Here is a 16,320-nt window from a genome sequence, read left to right as displayed (position 1 = left end):
GTAATATTCTTGGAAATCTGGATATCTCATTATTTCATAATGCAGGCACCAGCCCCACTGCAGGGTAACTGCTGAAGTCTGGGTAATGGCAATTTTCTTATGAGAAGTGTTAGCTGATGCAAACTGCCTGAAAGGACTGTCTGTTCCCTTGCAGGGTTGAAGAAAGTTTTAAAACCTTATTTTGGTCCATCTTTGGCTTGTCTGAAGTGATCTCGGTGGTGCTGAAATACGACCATAAGTTCATTGAGAACATCGGCTACGTTCTCTATGGCGTTTACAACGTCACTATGGTGGTAGTACTGCTCAATATGCTAATAGCCATGATCAACAACTCCTATCAGGAAATTGAGGTAAGACCAGTTCACTGAAAATGCTCTCTCCCCCTTGGTTTAATTTACACTGATGTTTTCAGAAATGAGGATAATGATCTTAAAAGCCTTTGTGTTATTAAATGTGAGGCCAGAACAGCAAACAACCAGCATTCTTCCTGGATTCCTCCAACAGCCTGGGGGCTGTTGACACAGCAGGCACCACATGTAAAATGGTCCAAGTGGCAGAAAGAATCAGGGTCAGGAATCTTTCCTCTTTTACATGTGTCTCCCCAGGACAGCATGCAGGTGACCTATGGCAAATTGGAATGACTGTATTTTCAGGCCACATCCCTTCTAAAGCCATGCACACATTATTCATTAAGTACCGACTGTATGCCACGCCTGTGCTAAGCACTGGCAATATAGAGATGACTAAGACAGAGCCCCTGCCCTGAAAGAACTCAGTCCTTGGAGGAGAACAGAGGCTTCAATCAGCAAATTGCTGTGTCCTGGGGCAAACTCACCCAGAGGAGATCAACCAGGTGCAGGAGGTACTAAGCAAGCTGTGACTGACTACGGGGGAAGGGAGCATCCAGAAGTGATGATTGAAGGCCAGTCAAAGACTAATACAATCTTGCTGAACAGATGAGATAGTTGGGAGGCAATTTATCAAAATCTAAAATGCACAAACCATAAGGTATTGATTGCAGCCTTGTTTGGAACAGCCAGAAAATGAAAACAAACTAAATGAGTATTAATAGGCTTCTAGTTAAATAGAGCGGTGGGATACTTGTAATTTTGAGAGGAAGATGTTCTCTATATACTGATGTGGAAAGACCTCCAGTTAGAGTGAAAAAAAAATCAAGTTGCAGAACAATGTATACCATGTGCTCTTTCTCATGTAAGAGAGGAAGAAAAGGGACCACATACTCATTTTTTATTGTATAAGCATTTGAAAAAGAAAAGAGCCTCTGAAAGGGTACTCAAGAAACCGCAGAACAGGGGAGGGGTTGAGAGGGGAGGGTTGGGGACATGGTGGGTGGAAGGCTTTTCTCTTTATACCTTTTTATGTTTTATAAATCATATTGTTGTTTTACTTATCATAAAGTTAAGTAAACAAACTAAAAATTAAAGTAAAATCATTAACCCTTTGACTCAACAATTCCAATTCTAGGACCAAATCCATGCAGAAATACAATTTCACATAGATGTTCATTAAAGGAAAACCTTGGAAATAACCCATCAATACCAGAAAGTTTAAATAAACTAAGATATAGTATAGATCTTAGGACAGTGTATATACAATGAGAAAAAATTTTTGTCTTAACACAGCAAAATCCCTATGATATTGTTAGGTGGAAAAATGCAAGTTGTAGAAATACACATATAGGTAACATCTTATTTACATAATAATGCATGCATATACAGAAAGGAAAAGTAGAAAAGGTAGAGAAACAGTACCACACCCTTGACCCTGGACATCCCCCGAGGAAGGGAGCAAGAGGAAAGAGGAGATTGAAAGGGAACTGTCACATTTTCTGGTGCACTGTACTTGTCTTTTATTAGAAACAGTTATTTGTGTATTTCTCCCATAGAAAAGACTTAAGACCTCCATGTATCAGTTTGCTACAGCTGTCATAGCAGAATCCCACAGACCGGGTGGCTTAGCACCCGAAAGTCATTTCCTCACTGTTCTGTAGGTGAGACGTTCAAGACCACAGGGTGGTTTCTTAGAGGGCCCTTTCCTTGGCTTGCAGACGGCCGCCTTCCCGCTGGGTCCTCACGTGGCCTTTCCTCTGTGCACATGCATCCCTGCCTCTCTTGTTCTATGATGGCACTAGTCATACTGGAGGAGGGTCCCACCTTATAACCTCACTTGGCCTTCATTAGATTTTGAAAGGCCTTATCTCCAAATACAGTCACATTCTAAAATACTAGGGACTAAGGCTTCAACATACAAATTTTAGGAGGGAATGTTTGGTCCATACACACACACCCCACCAAAAAAAAGAGTATTCTAAATAGGAGGAACAACATGTATAAGGCATAGGGGGTGAAACAGTCTGGTTTATTTGCCTGGAAGAGGGTAGACTGTGTAAGGAAAAGCGGTGAGAGGTGAGAGGTGAGAGAAAGAGGTGAGCCGGCAGGAAGTCTTAGCCTCCCCAGAGGCCGCCACCCACAGGAAATGCAGCACAGCTGATGGACAAACATATTTTTTTCAAACTGCTTTATGTGTATGGTCACCTGTGTGAATGAGCTGCTGCCAACTAGCCCTCCCTGCCCCTCTGGGCCTCAGTTTCCCCACGAGTAAGAGAAACAATCTGTGGGTCTCTGTACCACTCACCCCAGGCAGTCTGCACCATCCTAGCAAACACATCCCACTTTGCTCCAAATGAAGGTGGTATGTAAAGCCGAGTGATTGGCAAGAGAGAGGCCCACTACTTTGAGGCAGGAGTGGGCAAGCGCCCCACCACAGCACGGTGCCATGAGCTGGAGAGAGCACAGCATCCCACACCTCCCTGCTGGGCTCTGAGCTGCTCTTTGTCAGGTGACAGCATGTGTCCTTCCCCATCCTAACTAGCACCTCGAGTGCAAGGACACTGAGAGGCAGAGTGAAGCCTCTGGGCAGTGGCCGGTACGCCCAGTCACAGTGCACTTAGATGAAGCGCACGTCTAGACATCTTTGCATGAGAAGGCTCATTTATTCAGGCAGTGCGTCCTGAGCAGCTGCTCTCTGAATCCGTGGACCGCCTGCCTGTGCCCCTGCCATCCCTGCACTGCTGGCCCATGGGTGGGAGAGAGGCCTGCCCCCACCCAGCCCGGCAGCCCTGCCCACGCCTGCTGCCTGTGTTCCCTCCTCCCGGGAGCCACTGCAGTTATCCCTGCTGCACCTGCACACCCCCTCCATCTAATACTTCCTGTCAGCTTTTAAATAATTCTCTTGATCTTAAAAACATAAAAACTACAAAAAAATCCTGTCTCACTTTCCAGCTCTTGACCTCTTTCTCTCCTGTCCTTTCCTACCCACTTTCTCAAAGAGTTGTTTGCCCTTCTCACTGCCTCTCCCACTAACTCACTCCTGTTCTTCTCTACTCCCCACCTCACCCACACTGACCCGGTTGAGAGCTACTCACCCCTTGGACGGCAGCTCAAACACCAGCCACCAGGGCAGCCTCCCTGACCCCCAGGCCAGGTCAGGGGCCCCTGCGCCCACAGCCAGACTGTTCGGCAAAGAACAGATTGGCTGTGCCAGGACCTACCTTGCACAGGCCAGGTGCACGGTAGGTGTTCAACAGATGTTTGCTAAAAGGTAGGCACTGAAAACTAGGTACATTTAAATTCTCTAGTAACCACATTATAAAAAGTAAACATGGAATAGGTGAAATTAATTTCAGTGATATGTTTAGTAGCTGAAATTTACTAGCTACTAAAGTAGCTAGGTTTACTAAGTGTCTGACATTAAGTGTTTTTCATGCATTAAGTCCTTTAATTTTCACAACAACCCATGAGATAGGTATTGTCATCCTCATTTTTCAGACGAGGAAACTGAGAAGCAGCTAAGTCACCTGCCACAGCTACACAGCTAGAAGGGGACAGAGCCGTGATTTGAGCCCTGGCAGCCTCCAGAGCCTGCGCTCTCACCGTTGTACCACCCTCTCTCTCAGATGGGGTGTCCCTGTCACAGCTGTCTGCTGTTGAGCAGAGGCCAAGAGCAGCCCTTGCCTTCACAAAGCTTCCAGTCTAAAAGACCTGTATGGGTTGTCCCTGTAACCCAGGCCAGGTGCTGACGGGGTCTCAGCAAACGCAAACAAGCTAGTGATGCCTGCAGGTGATGGCCCTGTATCTCACAGGGCGCCCTTGCTGGGTTCACAGCCCCTTGAAGCATAGCTCGTGCCTGTGCGGAGAGGAAGCCAGGCTCACGGACCGCAGGGCCATGTGAAGGCGGCAGCATTGTCTCCATGTGCGGATGAGGAAGCCCAAGGCCCTCACCTGAAGCCGCACAGCCTGCGAGGGGTTGCAAACCAAATCCCACGCCTCTTCCCCGGCCTCAGACGTCAGGGGCCCCACCTCGCTTTCTGGCATGAGCACCGAGTCAGAAGTAACAGATGGGAGGCTTAAATCCACCACTCCTACCAGAGAAAGCAACTGGCCAGACTGTCCTGCTAACTAACTAGTCAGGTCTGTTTCCCTTGAGCTGCATATGCAGAATCTCTTAACATCCTCCCAGCAGCACCCAGACCATTAAGAAATACACTTCGTAGTGAAATGCACTGTGGTGTCCAGTACGTAGACACTATGTACCTGTTGAGGACTTGAAATGTGGCTGGTCCCAACTGAGATGTGCTATTAGTATGCAATACACACCAATTTCAAAGACTCAGTAGAAAAAAAAGTGAGCTATCTCAATAATTTTTATAAGGATTACATGTTGAAATATTTCAAATCATTAACTAATGGATTGCCCATTAAAAATGGACTAAAACATATCACTGAAATTCATTTCACCTATTCCATGTTTACTTTTTATAATGTGGTTCCTAGAGAATTTAAATGTACTTGGGTGGCTCGCCTTGTGGCCCACATCCTATTTCTGTCGGGCGCTGCTGCTCTGAAAGGTGAATAGCGGGTGCTGCGGTGGCTGGGGGCGCAGTGAGCAGAGCTGTAAATGCCAACAGATGACGAGAGCAAGTGGCAGTGGAAAAGGTCTTTAGTAAAGGGTAAGCGGAAGATGTTGGTGAAAATACCCAGTGGAGAATCAGGGCGGAGGAGCTGGCTGAGGATTTCAGCCATGAATCCTGAGGAATTAGGCAGAGATTAGGAGTGACTCCTTGTCGGGTTTCCGTGAGTGCAGAGGCCGCAGTGCGTGCCTCTGTAAGGAGGAAGAATATCCACAATGTATCATAGCTCCTGTTCGGAAAATCCCCCGTCAGGATCTGCAGACACATCCCCACTCCAGATGGACCTATTGCAGCCTTTGACAGTGTGCGGTCTCCCTCGTCTCACAGGAGGATGCAGACGTGGAGTGGAAATTTGCCCGAGCAAAGCTCTGGCTGTCCTATTTTGATGAAGGAAGAACTTTACCTGCTCCTTTTAACCTAGTGCCAAGTCCTAAATCATTTTATTATCTCATAATGAGAATCAAGATGTGCCTCATAAAACTCTGCAAATCTAAGGCCAAAAGCTGTGAAAATGACCTTGAAATGGGCATGCTGAACTCCAAATTCAAGGTAGGTGGCATGGGGTATGATGGGGCTAAAGAAGGCAGCAGGAGGGCGAGAAGGGAGTTGTGTGCTTGATTCAGATGGTGTCCCCGATGCAAGGGGGACTCAGGAGCCGGGTGGGGCCACTGCTTTTCTGAATCTGCGGCACCTCCGCAAAGCTGCAGCACCAGCAGAGGTGGGGCGGCCTGTGGGGGCTCCCCTTCTGTGCGCTGTCCCTGAGAGGTGCACATTGCTGGGGGCTTAGCAAGCCACCTGGTCGACAAGTGACCCCCCTGAGGGAACCTCTTAGTGGACTCGGAAGCAAAATAGCTCTTTCCAGAAAGGACCTGGAGAATGGTCTCAGAGAAGAAACTTCTCTGACCATTATTTCCTCCTCCTGAAAGTCACAAAATTTATTAGCATATTAAAATCTCTGAGGAGTCCTAGAGGAAAGACACCCATATAACTTTAATTCAGTGTTTCCCAGACAATGTGGACCAAACAATATTCTGTAACCACTGACATCCTACAGAACTAAACTCCCCAGGAACAGTGTTGTAGTAAGCCAAGCAGCAATGGATGTATCAGCCTCCCAAGGGTCCTCTTTTTAGAGACAGCCCCATATGTGGGTGCTGTTCAAGTTCTATCCTGTATGTATGTATTATGTATTGGGGTTTTCTCTTCCCCAGAAGGCTCGCTACCAGGCTGGCATAAGGAATTCTGAAAACCTGACAGCAAATAACAGTTTCAGCAAGCCCACCAGATACCAGGTAAGCCCCCCTTTCCCAGGTCTGGGCAGAAGTGGACTCCACTCAGACATGGACTTAGTCACATGGTTCTCTCATCCCCTCCGAACGCAGCTTCTTCCCTTCCTTCACTCAGAAAGTATGGAGTACCTACTATACGCCAGGTGCTGCACTAGTTACTGGGGCTACAGACATGGGTCCATCCTAGTGACCCTCCCAGTCCAGTAAGGGATAGAGAAGTTAACAAGTAAACACACAATAAATACATAACTTCAAGTCAGTGAAAGTGCCAGGAAGAAACAGCATGCAAAAACAGAGAAAAATTGAGGGCTCCTAACACTGATGGGCAGTGACTGCAATGGGGCATGGGGGGGAGACTCGATAATATGGGTGAATGTAGCAACTACATTGTTTTCTTGTGAAACCTTCATCAGAGTGTATATCAATGATACCTTCATAAAAATAATAATAATAATAATAATAAACAATCGCGGGGCCCTGCTTAGATATGGTTATCAGAGGAGGCATCGTCAGGGAGAGAACTGTTAGCTGAGACCTCAGATGAGGAGGAGGCAGAGATGTGAGGCCTTCTGGCAGAGGAAAAGCAGCAGCAAAAGCCAGAGGGGAGAGGTTTGGCAGTTCCAGGGCAGCTGGGGCTCAGCAGGGAAGAGGGGAGGGCACTGAGGTCAGAGGAGAAAGCAGGGCACCAGACCAAGGTGAGGATGTGGAAGGCAGCGGGAAGAATTTAACTCTGGGGAGGGAGAAGATGACAGCATTTTATTTATGCTGAATGAAGACCACCTAACTGCTACCATGAGAGAAGACTCAAGGGCCAAGCATGGAGGCAGGAAGACAAGTTAGGAGGATGTGACAGGCACCCAGGTGCAAGGGATGGTGGCCTGGACATGAGGGTGAGTAGGATGACGGGGAAAAGCAGGCAGATACACGCACAGCCAGTGGGACCTGACGCACACCAACAGGGGTGGGGTAAGGAGACGCAGGGACTCCCAGGCATCTGTCGTAAGCAACCAGGTGGGTATCCGTGTTTTCAGTGAGAGCGCCTGACCCCAGACTGCCAGCCTGGAGAAGTCTGCTGTTACAAAAGTCAGATCTTTCCTGCTTGTAGTCCTTGCATTGCTTTTGGCAGTTAATACCAAACCTCTGTTTGGTATTAACTGTCTGAGTCAGCCGTGAGCTGGTGCTACCCGGTAACTACGGGTCATCGGTTATGAAAGTGCAGGCCATCCCTTCTCTCCCTTCCTCTGCTCGGCAATCAGCAGTGTTACCCATGCTGATCATTCCTTGTAGATGTAAATGTGAAGCTGTCCTCAGCCTTCCTTTGGGCGAGGTGATGTGTCCCCGGCCCCACCATCCCAGGGGGAGCAATCACAGACTTAGCATCACCCCGACACAGGTCTCTAATTGAATCTCCATCCAGATTTCAGAAGCCAGCTGTGCAGCTAAGAGGATGTAAATGCACAATTAAGAAATGGCTCATCCCTCAAAGTACTTACAGTTTTATCAGATGACATGAGTGAAAAATGGGCAACAGGCAAATCTTTTATTTAATTGTGTGCAAAATTGGGTCTGGCCAGTTCCATCCATTTTGAGTGATTTTACAGGACAAATCCCTTGGTCACTGGAAGGGTTTTTATTTCTCGGCTTCTCAGAGAGAAGTATAGATTGTGTGTGTCACAGAAAAGATAGAAAGCCCTAATGGGTTAGCGCCAAGTCTCTCATGGGCTTGGAGAAGAATCACTGCTGATATAAAGGAAGACTGATGATGCGGTGAGTGCCCTGTACCCAGAATGAATCCTTCATGAGTGAGACTGCTTGCAGAAGCCATCTCTGAGCAATCCCATTTTACCTCCCATCATCCCGGTTGGGCCACTGAGGCCCTCAGCCTCCGGGAGTGCTTCCAGCTGTGCTGACATGGCAGCTTCGGGCTACTGGTGACCTTGGACAGCTTGCTCACCTTGTATTCTGTGAATCCACCAAGAAATGCCCGGGGCTACTCATTCAAATAGTTACTGCAGAAAAGAAGAAAGGAAAACTGGGCCAGCAGGCATCAGAGGGAAAGGCTTGAGAGGACAGCAGCGGGGCCAGGGGATTCCAGGCCCTCACACTCTGCTCAGCCCAGCCTGGTGCGGTCCGCAGCTTCCTGAAGCATCCGTCATCTGCTCAAATAGGAGGACACCGTGAGATGGACAGAAGGACAGCTGGGAGCAGGCTAGACACTAGCCAGGGGCAATCTCACCATGTTCCTATGAGAGGCAGCATCCTTCACCCCATGTAGGCTCGCTGGTGAAGATCACAGAGCCAGTTGAACTGAGATCGGTCTGTACTGCATCACGCTGCCCAGGCACTGGCCCGTTACTCATCCGCACAGTGGTGGACCAGAACCAGCCTTAGAACCTGCCCCGCCTGCTTTCGACCACCACTAAGAGATCTCCCTGAGCTTTGGAACCTGAGTGGGGGAGGCAAGGGGCAGGAGTTACATTTGCTCTTACCAGGCAGCAACTAGCGAAGCGGCGTGAAGGTTGCTTTCTTCCCAAAGCAGCTTCCAAAGGTGCAGAGACAGGACCCCAGTTCACCACCTCATCCCTGCTCTCCAGGCTGCACCCAGGGCCTCAGTTTCCCGAGTACGTAGGCTGTCAGCCCCTCACATGCTCGTGTTCTGAGGAGCGCTGCAGCGTTCCCAATAATACAGAAGCCCCGTCCTTCTTGCCCATGTAGTTTTCAGCTTGTTTCCTTTGTGTCTCCTCAGAAGATGGGTTTGGTTTTTCACACTTAGTGTTTGCCATGTTTATTTTAAGCTCATCAACCCTTCCACCTCCGGGGTTCTCCATTGTCAGGGAAGGCGGTTCCCTCAGGCCCAAGGCTCCCCTTGCTTTGCTTCTTCTTATAGGCTTCTGGGCATCTCTACTGTTAGTTTTCACAGAACTGGTTCCTTGCTTGCACAGTGTTTTTTCCAATCTGGACTCTGTGGCATGAGACTAAACAATCGAACAAAACCATAATCTTGGTGAGACGGCCAAAGCTTCCTGCCAAAGCTATTCTGTGACCTCTTCCAAGACCCGGTTTGTTGGGGTGCGCACAGACTCTGCACGTTCACTTCCAGAGGCACGTTTCCTTCGTGGGCAAAGCAAGCAAGCTGCAGCCCGAATGGGCCACAGAGGCCAGGCACAGCCAGCCCCACCTTTACAATGCAGTCCCTTCCCCAGAGGGGACTTGGTGTCTGTCCCCTCAGCCCTCAGGGGAGCAGGTTCAGCTCACACAGAAGGATGACCAAGAAACAGGGACTCCCCCCCCTTCTTTGCCGGCTGCTCAGCTCTTGAGTGCCACCAGCAGGGCCATGTTAACTGGGCAAGTTTATTATCATCATGGAGTGAGAACTACATGGAGACAGCACAGAGATGTCTCAACCCCATCACAAAGGAAACAAACCTTTCCCCCACATACTGAAGGACGAGAGATCTTTAATGTCCATATTTTCTGGGAACACATATCCTCACATCATCCACTTTAAATAGAACTTTTGGCATGTTCCAACCATTTCAGACTTCCTGTGGACAAGACTAGTGTTTTGCTCCTGCAGATCCCAAGCTGTCTAACACGCACACGCCAGGGGGAAGCTAGGGCTCAGTCAGGACACCAAGTCTCTAAGCAACTGGCAGGCAGTTCACGCTGTTCCCTCTCAAGGTACTTGTCACTCCTGGGAGTGAACTGGGGTGAGGAGGAAGGTTTCAGGCTGCAGCGCTCATGAGATTCCGCTTCCTTATTAAACCTCTACAATCCTAACGCACGACACGAGGCTTAAAAATAAACCTTTGCTTCTCTCCCCTTAGAGCTGCAAGCCTGCAGCAACCCTAGCTCAGGTCAAGTACGTGTTCAATAGCAGGCCACAAGCATTCGTGACAGTGACATACCCGCGATCCTCCTCCCCAAGGGTAGTGATTTGTTCTTATTGAAATACCCCAGGAGTAACAATTGAATGAAGCCATCCATCCTTTGAAATCTAGTTGAGGCATCCTGCTATAGAAAAGACTCTGCTCTTTGAAAGGACAAACAGTTACCCAAAAGCGGCCCAAACCCCCGTGACCGATGGGAGCCAGTTTCCTGCCTCTCATGCCCTAAAGTAGCTGGTACTTGACCTCTTTCTGAAGCTGGGGTGAAGCCCCAGCTTTGATTTCCATGTTGGTTAATATCGCAGATCCAGCACTTCCTGTGTGGCCATGGGGAAGTCCCCTCACTCTCTGGGCCTCAGGGTCCTCATTTGTTCATGGGGGTCAACGGGTCATTTTGCCAAGGAGGCAAACACGACTCCTGCCTGGAGGAAGCCATCAATCCGCTTGTTTCTTTGCTGGCTCTTCAGCCTTTCTCCCGTCTTCCCAGAGGGCTGCTCCACATGGAAGGGGGCTTGTGAGGGGGGGTCTTACCTATTCAAGACAAATGGAGAGGGAGGGGCACGTCTTCTATGAAGAATAAATACATACTGTGGAAACTTTTTAAATAACCGGCTCCATCACGTTACACTAAAACCCAGTGTGCACAGTGGGCCGGGAGGGCGACACCTGCCTCCACGGCTGTGAGGACATTCTGCCCAACACCGTCACAGGAGAGAGAACCTTCCCTTCCAACCTCTGACTTATAATTTTACCTCATAAATCTAAAGGCTCTCTGACTGATGGATCCAGAAACTGCAGATCGCTTCATTCTGGAGGTTTTCCTTAAAAAGGCAACCAACTTGAACTAGATCCCCTTGACTTCCATCAGCCTGAAGGTTTGCAGGGGAAGAATCCTTCCGAACTCCTTATTCAGTAAGAACATTAGATACTTGGATTTGGGGGGGTTTTTTTCCCCATGAGAACTGGTTCAGAACAGTTTTTGTTTTGTTTTGTCCTGTTTTTCCAATGGAACATCAAGAAAATCATTGAGCCCCATGGAAAGGCATATATTCTTGTGACTTGGGCAGCCTGCCTTATTGACTAGAAGCATGTCAGTGAGAAGTCTAGCGCCGAGGTGTAACTACTGACATGACAGACCCAGGCCTCCCCGAGAAGGCACCTTGCTGAGTAACTGCTCAGCCTGAAATCAGATCATGACTCCAGCCACAGGCCAAGAGGACCCTGGCCCACAGGAGCGGCGCCTTCGCTCACCCTGGAGAGCCCTTCCACATTCGCCTGAAGGACTGCAGACGCCTCCTAGGCCAGGTCCTCACCAGCAGAGGCACTGAGAGAGCCACTGGCTGCTGGTGGTAATGAGCCATCGTCCAGCGCTTTGCCTCCCGGCAGCTCACTTCTCTTATACTGTAAGCAGCTCTTCCTGAGCCCTTGTGGCCCGAGACAATCTGCTGACATCACACAGTGAAGCTGGGAACGGAATTCAGGCCCCTCCAATCTAGAATCTCTGTCCCCTCGGCCCTCAGGGTGAGCAGGGACAGCTCACACAGAAGGATGACCAAGAAACAGGGACTCCAGCCCCCCTTCTTTGCTGGCTGCTCAGCTCTTGAAAGAGTCCGGAGTCTGAGCTACCAGAATATTTTTAAATCCTGTGATTTCACAGAAACCCTGGAAAGACTAGTTGGCAAAATCCTAAAGTTCACCTCCTGCAGTCTCCTTACACTTGGCTCTATTCACGGCGTCTCTTAGGTGTTTATTCACACCTCATTAGCTTACAGAGCCAGTGTCTGTGTAATAAATGGAAGCTGCAGGCCAGACCCAGCCCCCACCCGGCATGACTGGCGGTGCGGTGCCAGGCCTGTGGGACTTCAGGGCAGCAGGATCTTGGCAAAACCTCCCAAGGCCCGGCTCTGTCTATTTCTGCCTCTGGTAGGAATTTTCCAAGGTGCGATGGACTGGTGCCCTAAACCTGGTCCTGACTGGCCTAAGTGAATCCCCTCTTAAGCCCAGCACCTCAGAGAGACACAGCTCCACCTGAGCTGCCCTGCTGAGACCTCAAGACTCCCTCCCTCCTGTTCACAGTAGTTGTTGAAATAGAAGAAAGAGTTTCAGAGCTGAAGCCCAAGAAGAGGATATGACTGGCTAAGGTCACTAAGAAGGTCAGGGTCAAGTCAGGCCTAAGACCCCGGTGGGATCTTAGATGCTTCTCCCTCCTGGGGCTGTGCCTTCTGCCATGGAGTGTCCTGTCTTTACATCCTGAGACCAGGAGGTACTGAATTCTGGGGCAAGAAGTTAAATTGAGAGACTGGCCCAGGTTCCCCACCAAGCAGGGTACGCCTCAGAAGTGAGGCACCAGGGGTGGGAGGATCCCCAGCAGTTGTGCCTACACCGTGCCGGCTGCCTCTGTGCTCAGCCAGGCTTGTTTGATCCCTCCCTTGTGTTCACATTTCAGAAAATCATGAAACGGCTCATAAAAAGATATGTCCTGAAGGCCCAGGTGGATAGAGAAAACGATGAAGTCAATGAAGGTGGGTGATTGGATTAGCTTCCTGAGGGTCAGAAGTCAGACACGCTCTGACCAGGCCACCAGCCAAGTGGGGTCAGCAGGGCTGCGTTCTGGGGGCCCCGAGGAGGCCTGGTTTCCTCGCTCTGTCAGTCATCAGTAGAATGCAGGTCCACGCAGTCCTGGCACTGGGGTCTGTGCTCCCTGGCTGGCTTTGGCTCTAACCAAGAGCAGATCCCAGACCCCACCCACACCTAATGGATCTGTATCTCTGGGGTGCTGCCTGGGAGTCTGCATTTTGATAAGAACACCAGGTCAGTCCCATGCACAGTGAAGTTTGCCAACTACATTATTTTCACTGTTCAGGTTATTTTCCAGTCTACTTAAGCAGGTACTCTTAAATGAAAAGCACATTACCTGATACCAAGTAATTAATCTTCGTGAGACACCGAGGACAAATATTTGCTACCTAGAAACAGCCTCAGCCATGAACAAAGGCACTAAGTGTCCTCCTTTCTTGGGCCTCAGGGGCCCCCTGAACCTGGTCTTCAGTGACCCTCAGACTCACCTGGGGCATCAGCGTGCAGCCTGAAGGTCAACAAGGACTGAACTCACCCCTTAGCTGACAATTTCTAGGGGCTGAGCACAGCCCATCCACCCACCCCTACTTCAAACATAAAACTGCAGGTGCCATGCCGGCCAGGCTTGAGCAGTGTATGACTGTGACTGACAGGAATGTACCCGATTCTAGAAGGTGGGCCAGCCCAGGTCTCATGCCACTAGACTCACACCAGGAAACAGAGGCTCACTGAGGCCCCTGATGAAAATAAAATAGTACGCATTTGTCCAAATTGGCCAGACTGTACCTTTAAGATCTCTGCATTTTCTTATGTAAGGTATACCTAGAAAATAGATACGAATAATATGTTCCCAGGCAGTGGACTCCCACTTAAGTCTACTGTCTATAACATCAGAAAGGAGCCTTTCAAGGAAAAAGAATCCAACAGCCCAGGCCCATGTGGATTCCTAAGGATGAGGTTCACTGGGGAAGTAAGAGAACATCCCACCTGCTGGTCACCTGCTGTCTGGGGAGAGGAGGTGGCAGAGCCGCTGGCCTGGTGTGGCTGGACCCAGCTTCCGTGAGGCTGCGTGGCTCCGTGGTGATGTCCGCTGTGCTGAGCAGTTCCCTTCACACTTGGGAGTTTCTTCTTTCTGTAAATAACAACAGAACAAATGAAAAAAAATGTTCCATTCAATGAGGGTGTTGCCCTCTGTCTTTATTGGCTCCAAGACCTACATTCTAAAAACTATGATAGGTAACACTGTTTAGAGAACAACAAAATCTATCATGGTTTTTAGAATGTAGGTGCTAGCAATTCACAACCCTGATCTTGACTCCTCTGTCCACCTCAGACCCTTAACAGAGAGCTTGACCAGAAATGGGAGAAGAGTTTTAAATGCCCTTCAGTGGTAGGAGCTGGGGGGTACTCAGGTCAAAACAGAGCTCCCCTTCCCTCCCCTCCACCCCTGGAAGGCTGGGCCAGCAACCTGACATCCTGCTGGGAAGACGCAGGCCCCAAACATACGTGCGTGGGGCGAGCCCCGTCTGCCCGCTCCTGCTCACCAAAATCTCATCTGTCTTTGCAGGTGAACTGAAGGAAATCAAGCAAGATATCTCCAGCCTGCGCTATGAGCTTCTTGAAGAGAAATCTCAAGCTACCGGTGAGCTGGCAGACCTGATCCAGCAGCTCAGTGAGAAATTCGGGAAGAATTTAACCAAAGATCACCTGAGGGTCAACAAGGGCAAAGACATTTAGCAGCCTGCACCGGCATCTGTGACCTCTACCAGCATTCTAAGGCCAGGTGGGGTGCCCTGGCCACCAGCCCTGGTGGGGAGGGGTCCCAGGCCCACTCCTCTAGGACACTGCGGGGACCCACTGGCTCGGTCCTGAGCAGCCTTGCTGACATCTGCAGCCTGGTGGCCTTCCTGGACACAGAACTGTTGTGAATCTAGGCCGTTGGGTAAGAACGGCGACCTTAGGAAGAGGGGAGGAAGTGCTCCAGACACGTGTGGGCCCTTTGGTCCAGTCACAGTGACGTGTGTCCCTGTGGCCAGCACAGGAAAAGGCCTTCTTGGATGCACACACGTGCCCTCCTGCTGCACACGGACCACAGCTCTGTCTGCAACCCGAGACCACAAACCACCTCATCCCATGTGCCCTTCCTCGTTCCCTCCCTGCCACCCACACACATCCCAACGGAACCGGGAGGTGACCTGTGATCTATTCTTAAGTGCCAGCTGAGAACACAGATAGCCTACTAGCAAAATAGTTCTATTTGTTTATAAAAAAAAAAAATTTAAAAATCTTAAATCAAAAATTGTACTGTAGGTAACACTGTTTAGAGAACAACAAAATCTAAATGATGTATTTTTACCTTTATTAAGATTATCTTGTATTTACTATTTTTACCTAAAATGGAAATAAAATTACCTCGTCATAACCCGGGGAGGCCCTGTGGATGCGCTGCCCTCCTGCTGCCCTGCGCCATCCGGAGGTGGCCGCAGGGGCCTCGGACAAGCACTTCCCCGGGGACACAATGGGGCACGTGTGAGCAGGGACAAGACCACCCCCTGGCTGAGTGTCATGCCCCAGAGACCCCCCACCTCCCTGGACCTCCTCCCACCCCAGACCCAGTGACCCCAACACTGTCAGGAAGGAAGCAAAGGAAATCGTGAGGGAAGCGGAACATTTTCTCCTGCCCACCCGCCTCCACCGTCTCAGTGAGAATGGGAGGGGAGGGGGTGCCTGGTTAAACGGAGGGACCTGGGTGTGAATGGGGAGAGCGGCCACCAGAGGGCGCCCCGGCCCCAACAACGCCCATTCCGGGCAGGCAGACGATACCGCTGAATTCCAGGAGCGCCCACAGCCCCAAAGGAAACCCTCACTCGTTACACGGGCCAGACGTCCTGAGAGCGCTTGCCGTGTACCCCAGCACAGCGCTGAGGCCCGTGCCTGCGTCAGTCCGCTGAACCATCACAGCAGCCCCGTGAAGAGGCAGCTCAGGGCCAAATCCAGATGCCTTGCAGACCCTCGGGAAGGGCAAAGTATTTGCATGCATGTGTGTGCGTTTTATATTATGTGCATGTCTGCAGGGGCTTTGTTTCATGATATACAGTGTATCTGCAGAGAAAATTTTTTATGTAATTCTGCTCTAAGAAAAGAGCAGATCAAATGGAGTGATAAACAGAACTGCAGTTGGAAGGAGGGGAGGGGCTCTGACAAACCTGACAGCTGTGTCTTATCTAAAGCAAGCCACACACACAGCCCAGCCAATTGTCACTGTAAGGAAGACAGGCCCAGTTTTGCCAAATTTTCCCAGTTTCTGGAGGGGAAAGCCCACATTTGTAGGGCCCCTGGCAGCTAAGATGGGTGACTGGAGAAGATGCTCTGAAATGTGGCTCCATCCCTGGGCCTTCCTGCCACCACCTTCCAGTGCTCAAACAAGAAGGGAAGAGGTACCCAGTGGTACCGGGGGCACACGGTATAGGCAGAGAGCTTGAGAGATATGAACTCTGGTCCAGGAGTTTTTCACCTGGGGTCCATTCAAGGGTATGTGGATGAATTTCACAGAACCCGCAAATCCTCAAGTGCCCAT

The 16,320-nt window shown here is 49.9% G+C and overlaps 1 protein-coding gene across 1 annotated transcript in view; it reads left to right on the top strand.

Annotated features, from left to right (window-relative positions):
- TRPC7 (transient receptor potential cation channel subfamily C member 7) overlaps positions 1-15,139 on the top strand; it is a 124,016-nt gene extending 108,877 nt beyond the window's left edge. The window contains exons 7-11 of the mRNA XM_017681083.3: positions 155-350; positions 5,318-5,539; positions 6,202-6,282; positions 12,613-12,688; positions 14,311-15,139. Of these exons, the coding sequence (XP_017536572.3) occupies positions 155-350; positions 5,318-5,539; positions 6,202-6,282; positions 12,613-12,688; positions 14,311-14,480 (745 nt within the window). The 3' untranslated portion in view covers positions 14,481-15,139. The remainder of the gene's footprint in view (positions 1-154; positions 351-5,317; positions 5,540-6,201; positions 6,283-12,612; positions 12,689-14,310) is intronic.
- The last annotated feature ends 1,181 nt before the right edge of the window (positions 15,140-16,320 follow it).

Source organism: Manis javanica, chromosome 14 (genome assembly GCF_040802235.1).
Source record: "Manis javanica isolate MJ-LG chromosome 14, MJ_LKY, whole genome shotgun sequence".
Taxonomy (NCBI): domain Eukaryota; kingdom Metazoa; phylum Chordata; class Mammalia; order Pholidota; family Manidae; genus Manis; species Manis javanica.
This window is presented reverse-complemented; position numbering and strand designations above follow the sequence as displayed.